The following is a 12,008-nucleotide window of genomic DNA, read 5'->3' on the forward strand; positions in this document are numbered from 1 at the left end:
CCTATACTATATATTTGGTAGATTTCTTTTTCCTTTACACCTGTGATTATTTTTTTTCTCTCTGAAGAGACTTAGTTTTTGGAGTTTCAAAACACAGCAAATATATAATTTTCATCAATGTATTGTAAGACAACTTCTTCCTCTGTCTACAGAAGTGTATGCCTGTCACAGATTGACTTTGGACTTATACTGTGGTAGATAGGAAACATGGAGAAAGAAAAGAGGGTTAGACCTCAAGATTTCAGGTTAGCCATTTCCAAATGTTGGCAATAATTGGGCAAACCATCACACTTTCTCTACTATAGTCCTTTTGATTCTAAAATGGGTATAGTTATAATGGAATGAGTAGTTATATGGGTCAAATAAGTTGATACTACAAAGATAATTGAAAGATAAAACAGTGTATGGAATTTGAATATGGTGCCAATGCCTATAATTCTACTGGAGAAGTAAAGGCAAGAAGATAAGGAGTTCAAGTTAGCCTCAGCTACATAGGAAATTTGAATTCATCTTAGGCGGCATATATATATATATATATGTATATGTAAATATGTGCATACATGTATATGTATATGTATAGTGTAGTCTCAAAACATTTAGCAATATTTGAGCACTTACTATAAAGGGACACATTCAAATGCCTGTGATGCACAGGAGAAATACTCCTTCAAAGGACTAGGTGTTTCTTTAAACAAACAAACAAACAAAAAACCCAAACATTAAAGTATTGTAAGTTTCTTTCACTGTTCAACTATTACTGGTCAAATACATGTATGAGTAGAAGAAAGTAAAGCATTATGTTCTTTTTTATGTTGAAAGTGATGATTCCCTCTTGGGGAATATCACTATGGGGTTAGGCAAGAAAATGATGCTTCTTTTCTATTTCTGAACTGGACTGTCAAGGTAGTAATTAAGACAAACAGGAGTTGAGGCCGTGACACTTTCCCAATTCCTCTTGCTTTTATGAGACCCTCTGTTACCTGTACCATTATCAAGTGCAGCCATCCTTGTCTCTGAATCTCTCTCATTGTGTATATAGCTGTAGTGTTGTCTACAGTTTAGGAATTCCTTAACAGCTAAAAGAATTCCACAGTAGTGTAATCAAGGAGGCATAGAAGCTGATTACCTATGGTTGGGTTTTGATTCCCATTCAACTTTCTAATAAGAGCTTTAACAATTAGGTTTTGTAACACTGTGTGGGTTGGTTCTTCCAGTGTTCTCACATAGCCATGCGTGCATATAAAAATGTGAAGGCTGTTACATGTGGCAAGCTGCCCAAGGAAGTAGTGAAATGTCTTACTGAATTCTGGAGTAATTGGACACCCTTAGAAACAGCACATAGATCTCCTGGTGGAGGCAAGATCTGTGATACATGTTGCCTTCCAACCCTTGCCCTTGTAAGTTATTCCTCTCTTTCCATGCTTTTCCTGGTAAGATAATCATATTGGAAGGAACAGGGTATCTTCTCTGCTTTCTGGCCACCTAGTCCTTGATTCACTTCTGACCTTTACCTCTAGCTAAGTTCAGTCAAACTGGACATATTCAGCTTCAAACTGTGAATTTATACTGATTGTAACAAAATACATGACCAAATCAATATCGTAGGTGGGAAATTTTAATTTGGTTTATGGTGTCAGAGAGCTGCCTATGGCATTTGTTTCCTCTTCTTCCTCTTCCTCTTCCTCTCCTCTTCTTCCTCCTCTTCCTCCCTCTCCTCCTCCTCCTCTTCCTCCTCTTCTTCTTCATCCTCCCCTTCCCTCCTCCTCCATATTTTTCTTTCATCTAAGTCCATGGCTTGCTAGACAGTGTTGTCCACAATCAGGTCTTCCCTAGCTTCTGTTCCACAAGTCAACCATCATTGGAAACACTTCCACAGATGCACCCAGGAGTGTGCTTGTCCAGTCCCCTAGGGGGCCTCACTACAGTCAAGTTGTTAAGATTTTAAGCATCACGGATATCTTAATCTTGTGTCTCCCACTTCCTGATGAGTTTACCTTTATTAGTACTGCCATTGTAAGAAAAATTTCTAACGAATAAAAAAATAAAGTCTCTTAGAGCAGTATAAAATGTGTGTGTGTGTGTGTGTGTGTGTGTGTGTGTGTGTGTTGTGTGTGACATAATGTGGCCTCTAAATTAATTTCTCCTTGAAACTTTTGACTGTTTCCTTGTTTCTAAGCAAGGTCTCTGCAAATATGACTAAGCCAAGATGTAGTCACATTGTATCAGAATGGGTAGAAATCAGTGACTATACTTAGAAGAGGGAACTTTGCTTCTGCACAGCAAAAGAAACATTTAAAAGCATGAAGAGACCTCCTATAGAAAGAGGGAAACTCTTGATCAGTTCTATATCCAAGCACTAAGAGGAGAGAATTGTCAACAAGTGAGCTTATGCAATGAACAGACAGTTCACAGAAGAGGAAATTTGAATAGACAACCAGCACACATTTACAACCTCATTAGCCATTAAAATGCAAATGAAAACCACGTTGAGATTATACCTTACCACAGTCAAAATGGTAGCTATAAGAAAAGAAATAACATCAAATGCTCATGAGGCTACAGACAAAAGGGAAGATCGTACGTATCCAACTCTATTTAAACCAGGGTAGAGATGTCTCTGAACACTGCTTCCATCTGACCCGGCTGTCTTTCAGGCATTTATCCCAAAGACTATAAAGTCCACATACCACAGAGACACTTGTACATCAATGGTTATTACAGTGCTATTCTCAACAGCTGAGGTGTGGAATGTGCCCAGATGTCCAACAACAGAAGAGTAAATTATAGAAAATGTGTTCTACACACATAATGGGAAAATGCTCAAGAAGAACATGGTATATCATTGCAGATAACGGATGAAACGGGAGACAGTCACATTAAGCAAAGTTGATTCAGTCTCAGAGAGACAAACCTAGCATATTTTTTTCTCATCTGTTGTTCCTAAATCTTATAGAGTCACATAAACTATCTATGTACGAGTCAGGTACAAGTGAAATGGAATTGTCTAGGTGAACGAGAGGGACTAAGGGAGGTGGGGGGAGAAAAAGAAGAAGAAAGAGAGTGACTCAGGAAAGCCATACACTCTACACAGAATATATACTCTTGAGACAAAGGCGAGACTTAATGGCATAGAAATATAAATGTGGTTTTTCACAACAAGAACCTTTGAAGTGTATGATGGTTTGGGGACTAGATCAAGTCACTGTAACAAAGAACAGACGAAACCCAAATAACTGCCCAATTTCATTATATAAAATCCAGCTACCAATGGCAGAGGCAGCCATGAGACCAAAGAGACAGATCTAGGGCTGCAGAGATGATTCGCAGGCAGAAACAACACGGTGAGCATCTTCAAGACAGAGCCTTGTATCTCAAGGGGGAGAACACACCCTTCTCAACATGGCCAAAGGTCAGTTAAAGAGGAGTCTGGGTATTGACGATCAAGATGCCTCACTCATCTGGCTGACACTGTACTCCAGGGCTTCAAATGCTTACTAGAAACACCCAGCAACATGTGGTTGTAGTCAAGGTAGCTACTCCCATGCTGCTACCACACAGACAATGGAAATCATGTCAAATTGCTGCATTGATTGTGAAGAAGTTGTGATATTTATTACATGTATTTAAAAATCCATAAAGGTGTCTTATAAATAGCCTCATAGGTAATTTTATTACATGTGATAAACAATATTATTATATTAGTTAAGTGGTAACAAAGATTTGCAACCAACTAGCCAGAACTGCAAGAAACTGTAGTAGTGAATGGAGGGGCAAGAGGCATTCTAGATGTTCAAACCTGAAACCATAAGGACGTGGAAACTTTCATTTTAAAAGTTCAAATGTTAGTCTTGAAAGCACACCTAAGATACACCTAAGACTCTTTGACTGCTTTCTCTTGGTATGAGCTGTATCCATAGTAACTGGTCTGTGTGACCTCATCAGGAGGGCCATTGTGAGAGCGTCTGAACCAACAGATATAAGGGAGGACAAACCAGGTTGACTTTCTGTGGGTGTTTTGAGAGGCGTTCTGATAGGTGAAGTGTCCTGTGTAATTTGGCTGATATATAGTGAACGTGTGTGTGTGTGTGTGTGTGTGTGTACCTTATTATACCTTCGTATGTATGTGTGTTTGTGTGTGTTTAGCTTTGAGTGTTTGGCTTTTTATTTTGATTTTTTCTTTTTGGTGTGTATGTTAGTGAAAGGGTTGATTTTGCTTGTTTTTTTAAATTTTTTAAAATTATTTTAATTCTACCTATTAATTTTTATATCCATCTACCTTCTTACCTACCTACCTACCTACCCACATACCTACCTATTATCTACTTACCTACCTATCCTCTACTTACCTACCTATTTACCTACCTACCTGCCTGCCTACCTACTTATCATCAACCTACGTACCTACATACCTCCTACCTATTCTCTACCTACCTACCTGCCTGCCTGCCTACCTACCTACCTACCTGTCTGGGTAGCCTTGATACCAGTGATGTGTGGTCTAAAGGGTGAGGTGACAGCAGGGCCCACCCTCCCATATGAGACTCTTGGGGCTCAGTATGTTATTTTGAGGACCATAGGCCAAGGAAGTTATGGCCAGGTGAAATTGGCTCACCACAGACTCACGGGCACAGCTGTGGCGATAAAAGTCCTGCTGAAGGAGAGAACACAATACTATCCGATCAGAACGGAAGTGGGGATATTGAAGAAGATGAACCATCCAAACATCATTTCGTTACACCAAATCATTGAAACTGAACAGAACATCTTCCTGATCTTGGAACTGGCCGATGGACGTGAGCTGTTTGATTGGATTGAGAAATCAGGCCATTTACATGAGGGCCTAGCCCGGAAAATATTCATTCAGATTGTACATGCCATGAGTTACTGTCATGACATAGGCATAGTACATAGAGATCTTAAGCCTGACAACATCATGGTTGATGCCTCAGGAAAAGTTAAAATTGTAGACTTTGGTCTGGGTGCCCTAGTTACACCCGGTATGAAGCTTTCTGAGCATTGTGGTGCCTTACGATTTTGTGCCCCGGAATTTTTCCTAAACCAACCATATGATGGAACGAAAGTGGACACTTGGAATATAGGCGTTGTTTTATACTTCATGGTGACCGGGGACCTGCCATTTGTAGGTACCACCCTTAAAGAGCTTGGAAACCAAGTTTTGCTGGGACGATATGCTATTCCCCGGCACCTTTCAAAAGAACTTCGAGAGATTATCCGGTATTTACTTACTGTAAATCCTACAGAAAGACCAACACTAAAGGATATTATGACACACCCTTGGCTTAAGCAAGGAAATGCAGGTTTCTTAAGCCACTGTGATAAGATAGACTCTAGTCACCTGGATCCTGCAATCATAGCAGCCATGGCAGATATGGGCTTTGACCCATGTGTTGTCCAGAAATCTTTAGTCGATAAGCTGTATAATGAACCGATGGCGACTTATGGCCTATTAAAACGCCAGGCAGGCAAGCAGGATGACCACACTAGCCAACCTGAGCCAGTGCAACCAGGATTAACACCTTTCCCCACTCTCACAGATCCTACAAGCTTCCCTTCCTACCGAGAGCAGACAACTGATAGACCAGCTATTCGAGCCTTTCTATCATTAAGCTCAAAAACTGACTCTTCCAAGGACAAAGAACATGGAGGGCAGAGGCTAAGAAGAAGTGCAACTGCGCCTATAATGCCACCTCACTGCCCACAGAAGAGGATAATCATTTTTTCTGATGAGAGGGTCAACAACAGAAGACAGCACAATTCAACTATGGACTCAATCCGAGGTGCGTACAGGAGCTGGAAGAGGTGGACAGGGAGAATTGGGGCCAGTTTATTACAGCTCTGCTGCTGCTGCTGCTGCTGCTGCTGCATACCACTTAAGAACAACAGAGTGGTGCCCCAAATGGAGGCATAGGAGGAAGACAAGAAGCCGGAGGCCAGCCAAAGGTGCTGATGTCCTCTGAATTATGGGGTCACGGTGTTGGGGATTATTCATGAGTGGACTCAAGGAACTGCTGGGAGGGACACACGCATAAAGTCCAGAGGCCTGGGAAGATCCAGGAGAGAGACAGCAAATGACTCAAGTCTCTTCATGCGAATTCCATTCCTTAAAGATATAGGCAAGACAACAGTCTTCTAAAGCATCTAGGCCAATGGCCCGAAAGCGAGTTTGAAGACAGCTGCCGTTCTGCCTGTTCAGTATCTTGTTGGACTGGGGAAAATCCCTGCACTATTCCTTGCTGGACTGCAATGATCCGTAGATTACAGTGTTTCTTAGATTTGTTGTTACTCTTTTACAATTGAATTTATCATAAAGACTGTATGCTAATTTTAGAATAAAGTTGATAGAGGTAGAATGACATGTAATGATAGATATGGAGAAGTGATGTGTCTATAAGTTAAAGTTTTCTGATAACCCCAAAACCTTAACAAGAAAGACAAAGAAATTTCCCCATAGAACCAGTAAAGATGCCACTGTCATTTTTTGTGACCCATTATCCTCATGGACTTCATCACTCAGTTCCCTGATAACTCTAATTTTAAGAACAATAAGTATAATGGCCCCTCAAATCAAAATTTAAGATACCATATGAAAGTAGGTGGAGAGAGCAGGGTTACTCTGAGGTTCATTATGGGAAAGTGACCTATTTGTTTATATAGCATCCTCAAAAGAGTGGACTAATACCTAGACAGATTTGCTCCTATAGGCAATGCCCATGAGAGAATCATTTAAACATGTTTTTCCTGTCATTAAGCATATATAACAATCACTAGGTATTCGTCCACTCTTTTGAGGATGCTATATAGACAAAGGTCACTTTCCCATAATGAACCTCATAGTAACCCTGCTCTCTCCACCCACTTTCATATGGTCTATTAAATTTTGATTTGCAGGCCCGTTATACTTATTTTTCTTAAAATCAGAGTTATCAGGGAACTGGGTGATAAAGTCCATGAGGAATCCTATAAGAATTCCTAAAACTATATCAATATCTATTAAGCTCTTTTACAGTGGGATTGCTATTAGGTTCTTTCTGATAGTAGAAACTGCAATGAGAACTCTGCCAGTCTCCCAGGTATCACCAGTTAATTGTTTCTACATAGTAACTAGGCATTCTACTACTCAGAGAACATTGCAAGAGGTTGTAAAACCATTAACCAAAGGCCACAAAAGGGGAACTAATGATTTATTATAAGTGTTTAGGACAGAAGATAAAATATTGATTGGGTTTATCTGCACAAAACTTCCCAATAACCTAGTTATGCTTTTTAACTCTCCATGTACCTGTGGAACTGAGACAGGTGATGAGTGTTTAGCCAGATAATTATTCCTGATGGATATGCATGTAAACATTCACTGTTGTAAAATTCTTAATCAATTTGTTTTGAATTTACATGTAAACTTGTGATGAATTTTTTACCATATGACCATGTATACTGAAAGATGTATAACTGCCGAGGACAATGAGGACAAGGAGAAAGTCTCCCCCCCCCCACCTCTCTCTCTCTCTCTCTCTCTCTCTCTCTCTCTCTCTCTCTCTCTCTCTTACACTCTCCTTATCCTAGCCTTTCTTAGAATTATACTCCATATCCCCCTCTTTTTAGAACTTTCCTTGTTCCACTTAGGATCATCATGGTCATTCTGCTTTCCCACTTTTTTCAAAGTGTCCCCTCTTCATGTGAACCAGCAGGCTAAACATTAAAGCTGTGAAATTCCTGCAGAGGTAGAAGAAAGGCTACATTACTTAGTCTTCCACTATTAGGCTACAGACATTAATCACCTTAGCCAGTGGTTTTTAACCCTCAGAATGAGCAAGAAGGTTTTATCATCAGCATTCAGTATAGTTAGAGAGCTAGAATATCCTAAGACCATCAGTGTTTAAAGCCACACCAGTGTCCTACTCTGTGTCCTGTTTCAACCTGCTCCAGCCTGGGAGGCTCCCAGCAAGGCATGGTACCCTTTCTGTATGTTCTCTGAATGCCATCCAAAATCCTAAGCATGCTTGCACTGATCCAATGCGGTCTTGGATGTAAAGTCAAAAGGGCACAGTTCTTTCTCCTATCACCAAGCTGCTTAGAGTTCTTAGCTTGCCTGTCTCATTTCTCAAACTGTAATAAAATGGTCCTTAATCTTCTGACCTTTTTTTTAAATTTATTTTTCTTATGGTGTACAGAAGTGGTGGTAGTGGGGGACCCTCAATTATCCAGTAACATGCTACTTGTGGGTTGTGTTGTATTTTTCCTCATCATACTGAATTTGCTCAAATTGTTTGAGCATATTTTCTTCACCCACAGAAGCACTTGGAAATATGTTAATTTCTCTGACTCTTACCTGTGTATTCAGGGTCTCACAGGCCTTACTCCTCATACCCACAGGATGAATGGCAGGGGGTTGAGCATCTACATATGAAACACCCCACTTGATTGAGGCTTGGGGATTAAGTTGTTGTGGTTTTGGGTAGCATTTGGTTTCATAGGAGTGTTCAAGATCCAACCAGCTCCCCAAATTTCACAGTGAAGGAAGGGGTAGAGCAAAGGGTGTCTATGCGTTGAAGTGGATGTGCCTTATCTGTCCACCATGTCTTGTGTTTCTGTTAAACCCATATTCAGTATAGGTTGTATATGGTTAATACATTAAAAAAAAAACCCTCCTACTCATTATGAAGTACAGATGATCCTTGGTTTTTGGTGGGTTATGTTCTATTAAACCTGTAAGTTAAAAAAATCAGAGTGCACCCCTCCACCTCCACCTTTCACCCCTCACCCCCCATTGCCACCCCCAGTGTATACTTTCAGTGCCCTCAGGTGTGAGGCCTCGCTTTCTACCTTAGTTGAAACAGTGTCTCTGGTTTCTGTGCTGTGTAAGTCAGGCTAGCCGGCCTTTTCTTTTGGAGTTCTTTCTTGCTTCTGCTGTCCACTTCAGCAAGGAGCTATGGGAGTATAGATGTATATGCTACTGTGCTAGAGTTGGTCTCACATGGATTCTGTGGATTTTCACTCAGATTATTGCTCTCAGAGAGCAATTGCTTTGTACTGAGCAACCACATTGCCCCCCTCCTTTTTCTTTGAGACGGTGTCAATATATCCCAAGTTTGCATCAAACTCATTATGTAGCTGATGATGACATTGGCCTTCTAGTCTTGCAACCTTGTTTATGTTGCAGAACTCAGGCATTCATGCATGCCAGTCAACCACTCTACAACATAGCTACATTCCCAGTCATTCTGCACAGCCAACATTCACTATGGTAAAAGAGGATCATGATATTAGGATGGAGGAAAAATCAGAAGAAATAAGGTTTCTCCTAAATCTAGATTGCTTTTGCTCCACTGTTATCTGTGAAATTGAGAAACCTTAAACCATGGTAAGTTGGAGACTACTGAGAGACTCCATATCAGCTACTGAATGGCTAGAAACAGCAGCAGCTGCAACAACAACAGAAGGGGCTAGCAAAGTAGTTTATAAGCATTGGTACCCGAGATTTGATTCCCAGCACCCATTTTAAAACTGAGTACCCTGATGTGCAACTGTAACTCTCATGCTAGGTGGCTGAGGAGTCGTTCCCTGAGCTTACTGGCAACTCAATCACAGAGGGAGGGAGGGAGGGAGAGCGAGAGCGAGAGAAAGAGAGAGAGAGAGAGAGAGAGGTTGAGAGAGAGAGAGAGAGGTTGAGAGAGAGAAGAGAGGAGGAAGAGGAGGAGAAAAAGAGAAGAGGAGAGAAAGAAAGAAAGAAAAAGAAAGGAAGAAAGAAAGAAAAAGAAAGAGAGCCTCTAAGCCCCTCACAGATTCTACCAAGAAGTTCTGTATAGAAGGCAAAGATTCCAGGCTCTCTGCCTTTTGGATTGGAGTGCCATACACAGTATGTATTTTTATTTGTTCTTTGAAAATTTCACACATAAACACAGGAATATGTTTTGATTTTTTTAAAGTTTTTGTCCATTGATGGTATTCTGACATAAAGTTTGATGGACATATAACTAGTAGACATTGCTACCATGAAGCCACAATATATCCATCAAGAATATGGCAAATCTCTGCTGAAAGCCTTTACTTTTTATGGCAAGGGAAGGAAGGAGAATAGCAGAAGTACAGAGGGATTCTCTGTGCAGATGGTGAGGAAGATGGTGCCTCACCGATGGGGCCAAGTCAGAGGGAACAAAAGGAAATACCTCAAAATACAAGAGATGTAGGAGAATGTTTGAAGGTCAGCTCTTCTCTGAGCCCAGCCTAGAAAAGCTGACAGAGACAGCTAATCCCTTGGAAGAGAGAGCTGGACCCTCAGAAGTGCACTCCTGAGAACTCAGAGGGGACAATTACTTTCTGCTCACATTCCTGACCCAAGAGGAAATCACCTAGTGTCATCTGTGCCCTCTGGGCACAGGAATCCCAGGAGCAGTAAGGTGCAGGACCCTTCAGGTTTCTGTCTGCGCTGAGAGCCAGAGAGCTAGTTGCTAGGAGTGCCAACATACCTGAGAGCAGAGGTAAGACAAACTATTCTCGTCCAATTTACCTGCCTGGTAGACTTAGGACACACAAAGGTAGAAGAAGTCCTCTGGGACAGGATACTTCTGGTTTCTGGCTGTGCCCAGAACTTAACTGAGCAGATCCCACAGCTCCCTGTAACCAAATTCCATTGGGGAGAGGGCTGAACTCCCAGAAGTGTGGACAATCCTGAGACCCCAGCACAGACCACCACTTCTGCCCACATCTCTGGCACAAGAGGAAACTGCATAGTGCCTCTGGATACAGTTATATAGGAGCAATCAGCGGCAGAAACCAGCTGGTTTCTGCCTGTGCCCAGAACTAAACTGAACTGGTCAAACAGCTCCCTGCAGTCAATTTCATTGTTAGCACACTTAGTGGTTCCTATAAACTTTTATACAACTGTAGGTTGTGTGCTGGCAAATCTTCTCCTGTCTCCCATCTCTGTCTTGGCCATACTATCATTTCTACTTCCAGGTCATACATGATTTTATGTGTCTCAATATCTAGGGACCAACAGAGGAAAGAGGATGTTTCTTTTTCAAAATGTCATACTATTTAAAAAATGATTGGAATCTGAGATTTGAAGTCAGAAGACTAGACTGTAAACCCCTCTCCAGTATTAGAGGCTGTGCATCCATTGGATAGTGATAACCTCTCAGAGTCTTAGGTTCCTGACCTGCAAAATGTGGACAATGATATTAGCTTGTGTGTGTGTGTGTGTGTGTGTGTGTGTGTTTGTGTGTGTATTTGTGTGTGTCTTTTGTGTGTGTTGGTGTGTGTGTGTTTGTGTGTGTGTCTGTGTGTGTACATGTGTATGTGTGTGTTTGTGTGTGTGTCTGTGTGTGTGTTTGTGTTTGTGTGTGTGTGTGTTTGTGTGTGTGTCTGTGTGTGTGTTTGTGTTTGTGTGTGTGTGTGTGTGTGTGTGTGTGTATGTGTGTATTGCTAAGGCAAATGCTGTAGCATTGAGTTGTGTTCTAGCTCTAAGATGACCTACTTAAAGCCAGTTTCTCCAGAGTGACTTTCTGTGACTCTTTTGTCCAGGAAGTGGTCTCTCCTATGTATCCAAGTGAACTACTTCAAATGAGCCTCTCTAGTCTAGGTATTAAGACCATGCGGGAAAAAAATCAAGAAATCCTGGGAATTCAGGTGTTCAGCATATCTCTTAAAATCCTTAAACTCACCCATTTTTGTCCCTTCACTTTGTGTAGTGTTTTATGCATGTGTATATTAGTAAAACACGTCTATCCATTTTTCAGTTACTCGTTTGTGAAATGGGAGCAGTGCAGAAATTAAAATCTAGTGCTGTGGCTTGTTGTTTGCTTGTTTCCTTATAGACCTGTAATTCTGGTTATTTGCTAAGCCAAGATAGGGGACGCTGTCTGCTGAAGATCTGCTTTAACTATAGAATGAATTCAAGGCCACTTCAGGACATGTACTTTGCCCTTATGAAGAAAGTATTCTTATGTATGTTTTGTATTGCTCCTTACCTCTTCACTCCAGAACACTCC

At 41.1% G+C, this 12,008-nt stretch overlaps 1 protein-coding gene across 1 annotated transcript; it reads left to right on the plus strand.

Annotated features, from left to right (window-relative positions):
- The first annotated feature begins 3,127 nt into the window (after window positions 1-3,127).
- On the plus strand, window positions 3,128-6,386 carry Smok2bl (sperm motility kinase 2B like). Its single transcript, XM_087574780.1, has one exon. The coding sequence runs from the start codon at window positions 4,490-4,492 to the stop codon at window positions 5,927-5,929; it is 1,440 nt and encodes a 479-aa protein (XP_087430906.1). The 5' UTR covers window positions 3,128-4,489; the 3' UTR covers window positions 5,930-6,386.
- The last annotated feature ends 5,622 nt before the right edge of the window (window positions 6,387-12,008 follow it).

Source organism: Rattus norvegicus, chromosome 10 (genome assembly GCF_021556685.1).
Source record: "Rattus norvegicus strain SHRSP/BbbUtx chromosome 10, alternate assembly SHRSP_T2T, whole genome shotgun sequence".
NCBI classification, from domain to species: Eukaryota; Metazoa; Chordata; class Mammalia; order Rodentia; family Muridae; genus Rattus; species Rattus norvegicus.

What these genes read in the sequence shown, in the direction of transcription:
- Smok2bl (XM_087574780.1), top strand. Translation starts at nt 4,490, where the DNA reads ATGTGTGGTCTAAAGGGTGAGGTGACAGCAGGGCCCACCCTCCCATAT.